The sequence below is a fragment of the Diplotaxodon limnothrissa genome, linkage group LG15, assembly GCF_057381915.1.
Source record: "Diplotaxodon limnothrissa isolate DT_005_m linkage group LG15, D_limnothrissa_male_GT1.1, whole genome shotgun sequence".
NCBI lineage: Eukaryota > Metazoa > Chordata > Actinopteri > Cichliformes > Cichlidae > Diplotaxodon > Diplotaxodon limnothrissa.
In genome coordinates this window covers 44,437,067-44,454,016 of record NC_140610.1, presented here as the reverse complement: position 1 = coordinate 44,454,016, position 16,950 = coordinate 44,437,067, and the positions used below count along the sequence as shown (strand labels likewise).

Sequence of the window (16,950 nt, the reverse complement as noted above, 5' to 3'; positions counted from 1 at the left end):
TTAGCCTTCGCTGCGGTGGAATAGTGGAATAAAATCGATGGGTGGATGCAAATTCAGATATTCCTCTACAAATAGTGACGTAGTGTAGTATGGTGATTAAACGATACTGCATCTGTGACATCTGCTTGCAGTTGAAAGTGGTCACCTAGAGGTTGAGTGTGCAACACCCTGAGGCTCTGTAGTAGCTGTGGCAAAGAAATACTTACAATCACAAGGAGGTTTACTAGTGTGCCTTTGCCATTAGATGCCCATATAAGGATAACCCCTCCCAATGACATCATACAGAGCCAAGAGTAGAAAAAAAATTTGAAACTGGGTGTTTAGAGCAGTAGAAATCCTGAGCTTTCAGCTCAAAGGGACTACTTGCACATACACTGACATCATCATTTCAAACTTTGGCCATGTGTAAAATGGGCGTAGGTTTTATATATATATATATATATATAGGTTAACTTTAATAAACTCAAATAAAAAATGCAGCCTTTGTTAAAACTTTGTTAGCTTGTTGTAGATGTTGAGCTGACCTGCTGTGCACTGACTTACAGACCAAATTACTTAAGCAACTCATTTGAAATTATGTGACTTGTAGGAAATAAACAATTATTTATTTGTAGCAACTGATATACGTCGTTCAAAGAGCCTTCATTTGAAATTATAAACCAGTTATGAGGAATTTTCTGGCTTTCAAATCAACTGTTATCTGAAGTTCTGCAAAATACTTTTCAGAATCGCTGATCACATTAGCAGCATCTACACTACATATTTAAAATCTACTGATTTAAATGCAGCAAAGAAGACTAGAGTTTGGTGTATTTAGTGTTGCGGCAGATTATTACACAGCTTGCAGGACTCGTCTTTACAGGAGGTTCTGCACCACTCTAAGTAGTTTATATAGAAACGCAGCAGGGAGCAGATTAATATTTACACTGACACAAACTAATGTAGAGAGTAATTTCTGTACTACAGTATGCTTGATTAAAACTTAAAATATTTAATGATATGGAGGCAGAGACACCTTGAATTTTTCATTTTAGGATTAAGGTGACAAGTGCTTTGAATAAGTAACCTGAAGAGGTGGAAGTTAAATATTTTTAGGCCACGCTAAAGCTCTAAATGTTGCTCTTGCTGCACTCTCTGCCCTTACAGTTATGATTAAGGGTTTTAAGCACTTGATTTAAGATTTATTTAGGCCCCTAATCGTGCAAAGTAAGGATAATTTCAAGCATGAAATTGAGAGATTTAAGGAACCCAGAGTTTATATTATGTGTTCATGCATAGATTAGAAGATGATCATAGTTTATAAGCTGTTAGAAGGGAATCCTTATTCTGCGGTGCAAAGCAGAAAGGGCCATAGAGAAGTTCTGGGCTTATTTTTTGCGAGGGTGTACTTCTGGTTGCCGATTGTTACGCATAATTTTTGCATCACTTTACATACGCAAGAGGAAATTTTGTGAGTTTGGAAGGGTTTATTATGTTTGCATGCACTTCTTCACCAACCCAAGGCATTGAAATGGCACAGAACGATGGTGCTTGCCAAAATTGTACATCGCCGCTCAGTTTCTGCTGTTCACCCCTCACCCTGGAGCCACCAAACAGACACAGTTCAACAAAAGAATAATAAAGAAAGACCGCTGAAGAGAGAGATTGCAAAATCATATAAAAGAAGAAACGCCATCACACATCTCACACAAGAGACTTACAGCCGAGTGTATGAGTGAAAACAAAGAAACAGAGCTTTATTGCTGTTAGTTGCTGAGTTACCTCAGTGATGTTATTCTGCCAAAGCATAAGTAATTTAAACTTTAAAGTCGAGCTGTATCTTTTTTTAAGCCTTTAAATAACACTTTATAGTAACCATCACATATAAACTGTAATCGTTAATAAAACATTAATAAGTAATTATTTCGTTTTTTTTTAAAGTAGATATTGCACAATGCATCAGTTTTTTTAGACATTATTTTTGGTGATAAAAGTTTCATTTGTATTTCTCGGGGCATCAAATGTTGTTTAGTTTGTGTTGCTGTTCTTATAATCATGTGTCTTATTTTGGTGAATCTTTGACATGCGAAGAGCAGATGAGGAGGACAGAAAGTCAGACACAAGAATGGGATAAAGAATAAGTTAAACTTTCAAAATAAAACTCCTTTTTAAAATGTTATATAGAAACAAAATGGACTTTATTGTTAAACATGGCAGAGAAGTCCAATTTATTGATCTGAGTAATGGCCTGGCAGCTGTGTCAGAGCACCTGTCACTGAAGATGGCGACGCCCCTAACTCCGTTATACAGTTGGATGAATGATTTTTTTTTTTAAAGCACTGATATGGAGGGGGAAAGATACTTATTTCTGCTGTAAAGTTGGAGATATTAACATGAGAGTCTGAGGAATTATACACTTTCAGAGTCAGCCTCAAGTGGCCATTAGAAGAACTGCAGTTTTAGTGCCTCTGCACTGGCTTCGTTTTTCAGCTCTGGAGGTTACTGCTTGGTCTGCAGAAACTGGGTCTTTTATTTTGAAAAGATACTTCTTTTTTTTTTTTATCCAGCTCCTTGGTGTAGCCTCCTAAAAAATAAGTAAATAAAAAAACAAGATCTGACTATTTTAAGCAAGTCAGCATCTAATATATAATCTAATATCTATAATATTAGATATATTAAATATTAAAAACCTGTTGAATTAATTATCCACTTTCCATTTATGAAGATTGTTGTTATTGTGTTACCAGTCTTTAATACACTACTGTGAAATTAACTTTATATTACACACATAAAAGGGAAGTCGCTCGTGCTGCGGAGATGCGATAGATCAGAGAAAATCTTACAATGTGGCACGGAACAAAAGGATCAATCGGCTTTAGTCTTTTAGAACAAAAAGTTGTGATGCAATATAAGCATAAATAGGGTTACAGCTCTTCATCACAGCCGTTACAGTCCATCCACGTTGTCAGTGCACTGCAACACTAATCTAAGATCTAAGTGAACAGAGACAAAATAAGTTTGATAAATGGGTTTTAATCTAAAGTTTCTGGGGAGTAAAAGTCAAGAATTTCCATTTTTATCTCATGCAAGTTCAAATTTCTCTGTGCAGTTTGATAAATAACCCTGGCTGATAGGGTGGATGCAGACAGGCTCTCCGGAAGGCTCAGTGCGCTCCCATGTGGCCAGAAGCAGCACTGCATGGTTCAGACTAAATGAACGCTTCAGGAGCTCACACACGGTGCATTAAAATACTGAATTACAGCACTAATACATAAGTAAAACACGATAGATCATCGGCACGCTTTCAATCCTCACAGATCTGATATCACACAGAGCAACCCATGCAGCAAATTGCTACATTTGCCTCGTTGGATTTAGAGCGCTGGAGTGAAAGGTTTTAATCAGGAGAGTAATTGCGTTTGTTAATGAAGCACGACATTGCAGAGGAGGCCGGAGCCCAGAGCGAGGCGTCTGATGGGATTTTCTCCAGACAGTCCACAACGATTTCTGCTCCCGACTGAGGAGGTGTGATGTGTGGACTGCAGAGCAGACTGCAGTGTTCTTAGAGCCACAAAAGCTTTTTGTTCACAAACTGCTGCAGAAAGAAGCTCGACCTGGTTAACAAGCAGAGAGACACGCCTCTGACACCTGTGCTGGGAACACATTTACCTGGAAATCATCTGGCAACCAGTACAGATCTGCTTATTATGACCAGAACTTCAGGGACACTAAATTGATATGACTCATACAGCTACATTAAAAAAGGGCCTAAATGCTATAAATCAGGCTCTTCTTATTAGTTATTCGTACACACATAAATGCCATAGCACTCGATTTATGTCCACAATAATTCCCTGGTATGTTTATAATTTGTTTCTTAAAATTAAATTTATATAAATATGTTTAAAATGTTCCACCACACAGAGAAAAAAACATAATATACATAAAGCACAGCTATATAACAAACCTGTAGGTACATATAGGCTGTTTATGTGTAAACAGCCTATATGTATGTTTTCAGACCTTATGCTTGGTAGCTCTCTGGGCACTGACACACTACGCTGATCTAAAAAAGGCCAAATGTTTTCTAAAACACTGATTATAATGCACTTTTTTAGATCTATATACCAAATACATTCCTGAGGATTCTAGAATATTTTTTTTAAACTTAATGTAAGGAAACACTCCATATTTTATTCAACTCATGTAGAATGAATCAGGTTTTCTTCTGAATTTTTGAGATAAATGTGTTGTGTGTAACTAATGTGAGAATCGTTCCAGTCATTTTTTTCTCTCCTAATCCTGCTTTTAACTGTTTTATATATAACGCACATGTTGTAATCTGCACATTTTTATAAGTTAGCCTTTAAAACTTTCAGATTGTAACATTTTGGATGACACCTAAAAAGTTTTCACTTTGTGACATATTGATTTTTTTTTTTTACATAAATGAGATGAAGCCCTGTTGTGGGTTAAAATCAGCTAAACTACAGTGGAGGGTAATATTCTTACTTACGGCAGGAAACGTACACGTATGAATGACAATAGCACATATTCTGTGAGATGACATAGAAGATTTATACATTCTGACATTAAATTCACAAACTTAATGTCTGACTTTTTAATGTTATTTCTTTACATATTACCCTCTTCGTTTGCATCTGTAGTTATTTTTTATTTCAGTAAATTAAAATGTTCTTTTAATTCTGACTTTTTAATTTATTTTAATTACTTCTAAAGTTGTTATGGAACACAAATTAATTTACTATATCATAGCGATGTGTTCAGACATGAGGAATGTCTAATTAATGTTACAGGGAATCTAACGACTGTTTCACTGAGGATAACATTATCTTTGACTAAGGAAAACCTAACATTACCTGATAATGCTGTTTTCACATAACCTTGTTGTCTCCTGTGTTTGAAATGGGAATGTGTTGTGAAGTTTGTGTAAATTTGCAAACGAAGAGCTTTTAGTGACGCGCTGTAGTCGGCTTATTTCTCGTCCTTACACCAGAGCGACGAGCTGGATCCCTTCCAGGAGCTGCTGGACGAGCAGCACTACCCGGCCGAGGTGACCATGCCCAGCCCCAAACACCACAAATACCTGCCCTGCAAGGAGAGCAAGAAGGAGCTCATCACGTAAGTAATCCGACTGCTGCACGCTGTTACCCAGCAGCCTCTGAGCCAAACACTCTCACATTCAGGTCGAAGGATGGCGAGAAACCCTCAGTCAAAGGCAGCTGAGGTTCACTATGCGCTATATGTCACTTCACTTTCCTGTCTCATTAAATTGATGGTGCAGCAGTCTTACAAAAGTACATAAATATAGACATAACCCTGAAACATCAGCAGATAGCAAAGACAAACAGCACGAGTTTGAAGCGGGAACGAAACTAATTAGCAACCTTGTAAATTTAGAAACGGAGATCGGCACATCAGTACGTGTTTTAGTCTCCGTGGTGTTTCTGATCTCGTTGAGAGGCTTCATCAGATGTGACACAGGCGTTCGCACCATCTTCTGTCGCCAGCTGCCGAAGAGCCAATAAGACAAAGGCTAACAGCTCAGGATTATTAATGACAGGAATTCACAGGCCAAAAGAAAAAAAAATAGTTTTCATCATTTTTTATTGATATATTGCTTTTCCCCTCACTGTAGCTCAATAAGTGCAGACACTTCACAGCGCACACGTATCAGGAGATGTGTGTGATATAAACAAGTAACTGTGGAGGAGCTTGCTTCGCTTCTTTGCTATGCATAGCATGTGTCCTGATCGAGCCTTTTCTTTGGGGTTTGGGCAACTGGCCAAATTGTTTTTACTTTCATCAGCTTGTGTCACGGGCGCTCGTGTAAGCAAATAAAATCTGAAACTCTTGACTATGAGGCAGGCGTCTGAGTTGGAGGAGGGTCAGACATCAAAATCATCCCAGAGCAGTTTCCCTTAATTGATCTGGTTAATTACTTTGAAGACTGCATAACAACCAACAAACAAAATAAGTAAGACTTCAGGCTGTGAATTTTTTGCATGAGTGAAGCAGGATTCATGTGAGGACAGAGAAAATCTCTGTTATGCGTGTTTAGCCTAATCGTTCCCTACAGAGGCTCATCACTTCTGCGCTGCAAAGTTTACGTTTTACTTCTGCTTAGATGTTATTTGACCTGTTTCAGCAACTTCAAGTTTCTTTCATTTCAAAAATTTTAAAGAAAAAAATTAATTCTCGTAGAGATTTTAGTATTTCCACACTTTGGATTGTGAAATGTGGAAACATGATACACTCAAAAAAAAAAGATTCTTTGTCATCAGAGTCTAAGGAGCTTGGACGGAAGCGACTGGACTTCTTTAAGTTAAGAGTCGCAGGTATGTAAACCATAGTGGGGAGCAGATGAGCCAAGGTGTGAAAAACGGCATGGGTCATTACCACCAGGGTTTAGGGTGAAACTACTTTGAGACCTAACCTCATTCTACCATGTGACCTATAGAGGTCACCTGACACCTGGGAAAGGATCTTAAGACTCCACAGTTGGTGTCGTGAGCCACCTCCTCTGTTCAGTGATGGACAATCACAGTGGACATGGATGGTCTCTTTTACCCTGCTTTCAAACCATCTGGCTTCCCGTCAAAAATGTGAACATTGGCATCTTCAAAAGGCTGAACAGCTTAACCCATAGTATAAAACTACATGTAATCAGATTACTTTCATTCAGAATTTGGGACACAATTTGGCTGTTACTCCTGACTCATCATGTTTGGTGTGAAGAATAGTGTTTTGTCCCAAATCCCGATCTTTTTCCTAAACCAGTTACTTCATCATCAAAAAAAAATCATCAGCCATCAGTTAACATAACACCGTCAAGAAAGAGGACTTCTATCTATGAAGTGTATGTTAGCTCCACTGTTTTGTTCACTGACCATAAGTAAGGCTATTGTTTTCCAAACAAATGATGCACTTTCTTCTTGTTCCTTGCAATCAAATTCAAATTTTATTTGTCTCACACACACACAACCATACACAGTATGACATGGGGGTGAAATGCTTGTAGCTGTGCAATGCCCGACCATTGAATGACAGTGATTTTACAGTATTTACAATTTACAGGTTACTACAAAAATTTACAAATTAACTTAGAAATTTACAGTAAAAAATGTGCAAATAGCAGAAAGAGATTATAAAGATTATAAATTATAGGAAGTGTGCATAAAGAAAAACCAGAGTGCGTGTGGTGATGTGATGTGTGTGAGAGTCCAGTCTTATAGTGATGTAATGTGTGTGGGAGAGTCCAGTCCTACGCCTGGTTCAGGGTCCGAATAGCCTGGGGGAAGAAGCTCCTCCTCATTCTCTCTGTTTTGGCCTTAAGGGAGTGGAAGTGCTTCCCAGACCTCAACAGTGAGAAGAGTCATCAAATCAAATAATCAAGTAATCAAACGTCTTCAGCAGAAGGTGTTTGGTCTTTGGGAAGGAAGGTGTTTGTCAGATCCAAGTCCTTTTTCTTGTGCTTTTGTGTGCTGTTTTTGTAACCAAATAGTTGAACTTAAACCCAACTAATGACTTAGAAATCAAACAAACTGTAAAACTCAAATTTCTAAAGGAAGCACAAATCTTGGTATCTTGGCTAGTAAGCCTTTGGCTTATGGAGTTCATTTTTCCAAGTAAAGGCCTTACAGTATAGTGAGAAGCTCATCAGTCAGGCAATCCCCTGTAAGTGACTGATTGGCAACAGTAGTGAGGAAGAACTGCCCTTTAACAGGAAGAGACCCCAGATTTAGTGGAGCAACCAGAGGAACCCACAAACAATAAGCAGGACAGACACAAAATACAAAAGATGACAAATGTTAACGACACCTGGCGCGAGTAGCACAGTGCTGCCACAATGCTGGTGGTGAGTTTCACCAGCACCACCTAGGTGCTTGCCATAGGTCTGTAAAACAGGATCTTTATGTCACAGTGGCCAATGTTCCTGCAGCCAGTCCAACAAGGCACTGTTGCTAAAAAGAAAAGAAAAATAACTCTTGTGTGTAACAGTGAGACACAGCCATCGTCGGAGAAAACCACATTATGTGTGGCCCTGGGATGAGAGCATGTTTGTAAAACTGTCGGTGGTGTTAAAGTAATAGTGGCTCTTCTCCTCCTGCAGGTTGTCAAGCTGTCAGCTGGCCGACAAGAACATCCGCGGGATGATGACCACTAACTCACAAGAACTCAAGTGAGTCAACAGGATCAGTGTATCACTGGTGTGTTGTTCTCAGCAGAGTGGAAAGTGTGGGAAGGAAAGAATGTTAAAAATATCGACTGCTGTCCATTCAGTGTCCTTTCATTTAAAAGTGTGTAACTTTTTCTATGGTTGGATTTAGAGCCCGCTCTTCTCTGGTTCATCCGTCATCGGTTTTCCTAAAACCATTTCTTCCTGTCTATGATGCTTTGGGTACCACTCTAATGTGTTACTGTAATTGATTTGTGAGAACTGCGAGTGTCTGATGTCAGACATTCACGGAAAAAGAAAACATTTTTCTGGATGTAGTCTTTCTTTTTTTTTTTTCGACACAGGAACCATTATGTGATAATACAGTTGTTTGATCTTGTATTTACTCCTCAGGTGTCCAACGCCCGGCTGTGATGGATCTGGACACATCACTGGAAACTATGCCTCCCACAGGAGGTACATTCGTAAAGATTATAATATACAACTGCGTGCATGAAATCACAGACAAACAAACAGCAACAGTAAACCATGCTTCACTGAACGCACATGTTTTAAGTAATTTTCTGTTCTGCAGTCTCTCCGGTTGTCCACGAGCCAAGAAAAGTGGCATAAAAATCCTCCACAGCAAAGAGGACAAAGACGATCAGGAGCCAATCAAGTAAGGAGATATTTTGGAGATATGTCACAGCCTTAATATTGAGAATATTGGAAAGTGTCAGATCTAAGCTTAAAAGTAAACCCAAGCAAAATGAGGGGCAAAGACAGTGCCACTCAAAAAACTACCAAAGCTCTGTCATTGAGACATTTAAATATCTGGATAGATTCAAGGTTGTGCATTCATTTAAAGTGAATGCACTTCTTAAATATTTTCCTATGATGTATGAGGCAGTTTTTGCCATATTTTATCAGCTTCTTCCCTGGTGTTGTTAAACTGTCTGAGACAAAGCAAAGAACAAGTAAAAAAAAACAGATTTCAGACCAGTAACTGAGATGTTGCTCATAGATTTTATGTAAGGTCCACAAATACAGGGCTTAGGTGTCCTGTTTTTTAGATCTTACCACTATATTAAAGCTTATAGAACAATAACAGCGCTTTAGAAAAGCAAATTCTAGTTTCTCTTAAAAGTTTTTTTGCTGCTGTTGGTTTTATTCATGCTCATCAGCATCTTTATGTTCCTCTCTTAAATGTAAAATAATTATTTTAAGGCAGATATTGGATTTTAAGAGAATAAATCTTTGAAACAACACCTTGCCAAAAAATACAATAAGTCAGAGAGAACAAAACATTTAGTGATGTCAAACTCTGAGGGGGGCATTCTTTGGGTTGTGCAGGCTTGTTGGTGAGGTCAGTGGGATTGGAATCTGGGGACTTTGGAGGTGTTGTGGAGGATTGCTGCACATGCTAATGGATATATGAAGAATTAAAATAACAGGTTAAACTGTTGCCGTGTATTTTAAACAGGTAGAACAGGATTCTCATCTTCTGACAACTTTTTTAGAGAAAAGAGAGAAGGTGCATCAGTTAGACTTTTCAAATCATCAGCAAGGAGGAAGGACTGGCTTGTTTCGTTGCCTCTTAAAAGCACATTCCAGGTCCCATTATTATGCATTTTTTTTGCATCAAGGTCAAAGCACTTTGTTAATGACAGGTTCATCCATCATCCCTCTCTTAAAATGCTGCCTATGTAGACTGACCTTTCTAACTTTTGCAAAGAATATTGCAAAAGCGGGGAGCCGCGGTCAGTGCTGCACTCCACCTCCGGCTCCCAGCAGACCAAGTCCAATAAAGGTTAGCGCTAGTGAGCCTTTGACATTTGTGTTAAAGCTGAGCCATAATGCTAAGCCAATACGACCTTGTGAATAATCTAAAGTTCAGCTTGTGTCAGTCTGTAGCCAGCTGCCGCCGCCGCCTCTGTTCCATCCACCATCATCATTAACAGTAGAATCATAATTAAGCTTAACCTGAGCTCGGCTGGGGAGCGGCCTGTGGACGCTCGGCTCATTCTAATCAGCCCAAATGTCACAGCGAAGGGCGTTTTGGGATGCAGGAGGCAGAGCTGAGTGTCTGGAAGCTGAGGAGGTGATAGGCGTTTGTCCTGCTCATCGTTACGCTGCTGTGGCCTTGAGGCCTTGGAAGGGTGGGGGAGGATTGTAGATGAGGAAGTGAGTCGTGACTCAATGTCCTCCCCCATTCATCAAGAGTCCTATGGAGTGCTGTGGACAGTTTCTAAAGCAAAGTGTTTCTGTCCAGCTGATCAAAGAGCTGATGATGGTTAGTGTGGCTGGCTGCGTTAGTCTTTTCTTAAACTAAAGCTTTTTGGAGGTGACAAGACTTCACTTCAGGTTAGAACTGTGGAGTGTTTTCAAAGGAGCTTGCAAAGAAAAGCGTCTGGACTACTTTAAGTGGAGTGTTTTAATTTTTTTTTTTGAAAAGCAAACGGAGACCTTTACACTTGTTTCTCAGGTGTCCAGTGCCAGGTTGTGATGGTCAGGGTCATGTGACAGGGAAGTACGCTTCTCATCGCAGCGCATCAGGCTGCCCCCTTGCGGCAAAGAGGCAAAAGGACAGCTACGTCAATGGCTCGCAGTTTGTCTGGAAATCTGGCAAGACAGATGGCATGACCTGCCCGACCCCAGGCTGTGATGGCTCAGGGCACGTCAGTGGGAGCTTCCTGACCCACCGGAGGTAAGATCTTTCTTACTTTAAACAAAGTTTGTCATCAGTTCCAACTTTTTTTATACAATTTTGGGGGTAAATAATGACCAATATTCAGGTCCTCTCCTCCTGCTGTACATGCTGTTGGCTTTTGGTCACCGTTTTTCAAATAAGGCAGCGATTTGTATGACGTTATCTATGCAAAAATAAGATAGATTTTTTAACTTGGAGAAACATTTGGTTTATGTTTTTTTTTCAGTCTCTCCGGTTGTCCCCGCGCCACCTCAGCCATGAAGAAAGCCAGGATGAGTGGCGTGGAAATGTTGACAATCAAACAAAGAGCAAGCAAAGGTCAGAGCTCAAGAAACAGAAGAAGCTTTAAGTGAATTATTATATATATTATTATATATCTGAAAGAGTGAAAAAAACCTAATTTCCTTATATTAGACATTTTACATGTGATAAAATGCGGTAATGCTGCTTTGACTGCTAAGTCAGGGGAGATGGATCTTTTTGGGGTTTTTTGTTTCAGGTATCGAGAACGATGAAGAAATCAAACAGCTGGATGAAGAAATCAAAGATCTGAATGAGTCCAACAGTCAAGTGGAGTCAGACATGATAAAACTGAGGACACAAGTAAGATGGTCTCTGTTTGTTAATGTAACATAAATACAAATATGTAAGACACTAGTTGGGTAAGAAACTAGACTGTCCTGTAATAGACAGAGATAAAGGTGTCCCAGTAAGCTGCTATTTCCAGTAGAAATGTTTTTGTCACATTATTTGACAAAAAAAATTTCTACTCGATATTTTAATTATTTGATTATTTGAAAATGATGCTGTTTTTTAAGTTCATGAAAACCTTCAATGTTTTCTTTTTCTTCTAATAAGAAGAATAAATCTTGCACCTTAACTGCACTCAGACTTTTAATCTGAAAGGGTTAGAGGAACTTTTGGCATTCTTAAAAAATACTTTCATAAGAAAATCCTGCCCTCATCAGCCATCTTGCTTGGTTTCACATGCTTTTTAAGAGGTTGAAGAGAACTTCTTTAAGTTTGTTGAAGATCAATGTTAGTTCTAAAAAATGTTTAGAATTGAAGAAGCCTCTTGGTCCATTTTAAAATCCTAAGATGAAGGAAGATGCAGATGTTATGTGACTTGGATGACTGAGAACCTGCACGGACATAACATCTGCATTTTCCTTCATCTGCAAGACTTTCCTACTTTACCTGACAGATGTGCACGTGTCCAATGCAATGGGTTGGACACAGTGTTTAATCTGCCATCTTTGAGTACAACAATCCGTGTGATCTTTCAGCTAATAGTCAGTCAGTGCATTTAGGGTGGGCATCGTGGGTTTTCACGGAGGCTCCCTAAACCAGCTCCAGTAGTGCAAATGCAAGTGCTGTGTGCTACATGGGAGAGAGGACATCTGTGGGCAATATGCTGACTCAGTTCTCCTAAAATTGTCTGAAGTTAATGTTGGTTGATTGTTTGCACTCTTCCCAGCCTTTTTGCTAATGTCACTATTAATACAAAAGCTTTAAAAGGTCTCCTACTAATTTATTTCCTCATCCGGTAGATAACCACTATGGAGACCAACCTGAAGTCCATCGAGGAGGAGAACAAGGTGATCGAGCAGCAGAACGACTCCCTGCTGCACGAGCTGGCTAACCTCAGCCAGTCGCTCATCAACAGCCTAGCTAACATCCAGCTTCCACACATGGTAAGAAAAAAAATCATCTGTGGCATGAAGAAGTAAACCTAGGATGACTAATAATGTGACAAGTATTCTTTTACCACAAATATAAGCTTCCGTAACGTGTAATTTAAATATCTAGAGACTTATAAATGTCAGTTAAATATTTAAAATTTTGAATTTACTGGTTTGAAAATCTTGTATGTTTAACATCAGTATACAACATGCTTTAAATACAAAGACAAATATAAATAATTACATCTCAGAACAAATATACAGCAGTTTTAGAGCAGTGTTGGCTTTCTTAGCAGTTTAAAGTGGATCTTATTTTTATTCTTGGACTTTACTTTGAATGTGTCACAGTTAAAAAAATTCCCCTCATAACAGAAGGTTTTAAGACCAGGTGGGTGGGGCTTCTGTGCCTGAGATGACCATATTTGGGATATCTCCACTATCCGACATCATGCAGACCCAAGACTAGAAAAAACAACTGTCTGAAGCTGAGTTTTTAGAGCAGTGAGAGTGTAGTAAAGCCTAAAACCAGCATGCATAAACCAGCATGCATTATCCAATCAAAATGGACTGAAATGCAAATCTATGTATTTATTTCTATGTTCTTTGTCTGACATGACCTACTATATCTGTTACAGTTTGTGTAATGCCACTTAGGAAATGTTATGATTGTGTTTTGAGTGTTTGTTGGAGGCTTTTCTGTTTCACGTGTTGTAAATGAAATGTAGATCTGAGGCCAGCTGTTCATGATTTCGACCCAGGGATTTTTAAAAAGCCTTCTCCAGCTTCTTCCCCCCTTAGCAACACTCAGGTTTTTCTTCATCTGCTTCTTTCTGTTCTCCACCTTCTTCTTCTTTTTTTTCCTCCCAGCAGTTCATGCTGTGCTTCTCCTGTGCTTTGAAACGCCTCACAGATTTTCACATAAAGAAACGGCCCGTTGTTTTCTTTCTTTTGTTGTTGCTTTTTTGTTTTTGGTTGACTTTCAGTGAAGTTGCTCATGGCTGTTTTAACGTCATGTTGTCTCAGTGTCGGAAGAAGACTGGGGCTAATTGGATAATCTCTTAAAGCAGTAAAAACAGGAGGTGCTTGATAACTGGACTCTCTGCTTCCTTTCCTTCTTCCTTTAATGGGCGGGAATGCTTCATATCACACTGTAAGAAAAATATTCGCCTTAACAAGGAATTCTCAGAAAGACGCGATCTCATTACCAGAAAAATACTGAACTGAATCCAAAGTTCTGTTCACACTGCAGGACTTAAAATCTTTGATTCTAATTTAGCTCGCAGTGTAACAGTTAGTTCTCTCAGTTGTCTCTTTATTTTTGGCATTTTATACCTCTTTCAGTTCGTTCTGACTTTAAAATTATTCAGAAACTGGAAGCTTGCTGCAGTCTGAACAGAGCTGCAGGGCGAAAAGACTTGTTAAGGTGGACATTATGTTTTTTTCACTCCTCGGTGTAGCTTATGAAGCTTTGTGACCGCCGCTGTGTGTCTAGCGGGCTAATAGACTTCTCTGTACACCCTCTCCTGTAGAGACCGCTGCCACAGAAAGAGGCCCCAGTAAAGCATAACTGCTGTTTACAGATGCCTCCCAGAGTAAGAGATCCATTTATCCTTTATCCAATTATCCTTCTCTTCTGCACTGTCATCCCCCCTTCCTATAATTCCTGTAGCTCACTGTGGCATAGGCACATCCTAGCTATCCATTTATCCTGCAGCTTTCAACTCAGCCATGTTGATAGTGACATCAACTGTAGATAACCGCTTTTCCTCTTTATGACAAAAAATATATTGAGAAGCTAAATCTATCTTTAAATCAAATTTAGCCCCAGCAGAGAGTGTGAGAAATTCTCCTGCTTTGTTTTTTCTGACTGCACTGAAATGCTGAAATCATTAGATAGATCGATCATTAGATAACGTGACATTAACTGCAATTCTGCGCCTTAATGACGTAATGTTTTTTGTTTTTTTCGCTTACCTATAAACTAAACCTATAAACTCATCAGGAAAGTACTTAGAGAGGTAAAATCCCCTTGACTACTTTATGAACTGAAGTATGTCTGTAAACATAGGTATCGCCCCCTGGTGGCCAGTAAAAAGAAAGTTGGTTTACGCTTCTTTCTTTCAGTCCCAGAAGCCAAGTCCTGCTTTTTATGGTGTCTATAGTCGAATGGCATTATCTGCTTTGCTATTGCACCAGCACTGAGAAGCTAAAATGAGCATTATTCGGTGGGCACATACACTGAAACCAGATTCACACACATCTTTTAACTGTTTTCAGTCCATTAAACGACTCCTGTCAGTCCCATAGATTTGCCCGCAGGCAGCCTCTTCCATCAACTAGTAAGCTCAGTAGTCTATTATCACCTCATTTAACGGTGGGCATGTCACTGGGATTTTTTTTTATCCTACTGATTACAGTGGGTGATAACAGTCTTCTGGCATACTAGTATTAAAGGTAGGTTGTCTAAGATCTAAATTGACTTATTAATTAAAGAGCATACATAACTGAAATCTTTTTATTGTCCATTTAAAGCCCTTTAAATGAACAATAGAAAGACCTCTTAGTGGGCTCAGTTGATCGCTTCATTTAAGGATTACAATGATCAGTGATTAGAATGGATGATAACAACCTTCCTGTCTCCTCTTAGTACAGGAGGGCATCTAATGGGGGTATTATGACCAATCATGACCATTAAAGAGGCTAATAACAATGAAAGTGTGTGAATCATTTAACTTGAGACGTGGATATTTGACTTTTATGTGCCAATTAAAGACGGATCATTGGCTTTTTGAGGCTCTGGACTCAAATTCTTTGATTGGCTGAGTCAGTGTGAAGTTAGCAGGATGCAATGACAGCAGTGCAGTTAAGTGCAGGGCAACTGGCTCAGGCACCGAAATAGTCATTTGTATTAGTGTCCCTTAAAACCTATAAATGCCAAGTATTAAATGGAGGTCAGTGAAGACCTCAAAGACTATAGTGACTCTATAACATAATGTGACATTTAAGGTGGGCAATCATCAAATAACCCACTAAAATTCCTGAAGCCAAAGCTGCACTCTCCCAGAGAAGTACTTGAACCACCAAAACTCCCAGTTGGCAAACATGACTTTCCAGTTATGTCTTTCCCATCTGCTCATTAGCATCCCATTAGTTTTTATCATCACAATTTTGTCTCCATGTGCTAAACATTAACCTTTCATATACCCACCAGCTAACCATCTCTCACCTGGTTTTTGCATGGTTTGGAGTTGCATTTTTGTAGATAATCGGCTGATATTACATCAAATATCGTACATTTACTTTTTAGAAAGGGAGTATTTTAGTGAAGCCATGCTTTCCCAATGGTGTCCCTTCCTCCCCCTGCCGCCCGCCTGTCTTCCAAACCTCCCCCCAGTGTCTGAGTGAAAATAAACCACCACCTTTATCCCACCTGATTGTGTCTACATGGGTTTCTTTCCCCTCACAGGAACCAATGAATGAACAGAACTTTGACACTTATGTGAGTACACTGACAGACATGTACACCCACCAGGACCAGTACCAGAGCCCGGAGAACAAGGCGCTGCTGGAGAACATCAAACAGGCCGTGCAGGGCATCCAGGTTTAACTTTGACTGAGGCCGGAACAACAAATGCAAAGCAAAAGCAACAAATGGGGGGAAAAAAAGTGGAAAAAGCACGGAGTGGGTTGTTTTTTGCTGCTGTAATCTATCATTAGTTCTTTAATTTCTTCTGCGGTAATGCTCTCAACTCCATGGGTATCTCTTTTTTTATTATGTTGATTGTTGTTGCCTTGCTTTGAAAAAAAGGTTTTAAATGAACATTCACGTTTTGTACATTTTCATATGACCTAATATAATGTGATGTACTGTTTATAGCTGCTAATGTATGCACATTCTAGTGTATATGTATGTATTTATTTATTGTAAGCTTGAATCATTTTTTGATTTTAATGCGATTTTTTTCATACATCAGAAAAAAAAAAATACAAACTGGGCGTCACGGGTTTAACAGGGAGCAGAGCGGCGACTGGAACATGAAGAGCAACCACTTCTGAAAAGCTTCTCACGAGCTTGGAAGTTGCTCATTAATTCTTTTTGTTTTCCTCTTAATGTCTGGAAGCGGACACTAATGTAAATCTTTAGCAATGATGAGAAGAAGCGATGCTATGAGCAAGAAGATTTCAAACATCACGACACGGAAACTTTTTGGTGCAAAATCCCATCATCCCCTTCGGAGTTGTTCCGTTTCAAAGCTGTCCTGTTCCGCGGCCCGCTTTTTCTTTGTTCGTGGGAGGGAGTGCCAGTGGAAAGACCAATGGCTGCAGAAAATATAGGAGACAATCTGCCATTGTGAATTTATTTGAAATCATCAACCTCGACTAGCTAATAGAACAACGTG

General features: G+C 39.3%; 1 protein-coding gene across 5 annotated transcripts in view; it reads left to right on the top strand.

Moving 5' to 3' along the window:
• Positions 1-16,157, top strand: part of LOC146618113 (myelin transcription factor 1-like protein) — a 70,603-nt gene extending 54,446 nt beyond the window's left edge. For 2 of the 5 annotated variants that reach the window (XM_085371996.1, XM_085371997.1), the window contains 10 exons: positions 4,970-5,121; positions 8,114-8,182; positions 8,573-8,635; positions 8,754-8,837; positions 10,644-10,865; positions 11,095-11,186; positions 11,368-11,471; positions 12,419-12,562; positions 14,080-14,142; positions 16,017-16,157. In XM_085371996.1, coding sequence (XP_085228122.1) covers positions 4,970-5,121; positions 8,114-8,182; positions 8,573-8,635; positions 8,754-8,837; positions 10,644-10,865; positions 11,095-11,186; positions 11,368-11,471; positions 12,419-12,562; positions 14,080-14,142; positions 16,017-16,157 — 1,134 coding nt within the window. Of the gene's footprint in view, positions 1-2,607; positions 2,611-4,500; positions 4,506-4,969; positions 5,122-8,113; positions 8,183-8,572; positions 8,636-8,753; positions 8,838-10,643; positions 10,866-11,094; positions 11,187-11,367; positions 11,472-12,418; positions 12,563-14,079; positions 14,143-16,016 lie in introns of all 5 variants that reach the window. The other 3 variants (XM_085371999.1, XM_085371998.1, XM_085372000.1) reach the window with 3 other exon arrangements.
• The last annotated feature ends 793 nt before the right edge of the window (positions 16,158-16,950 follow it).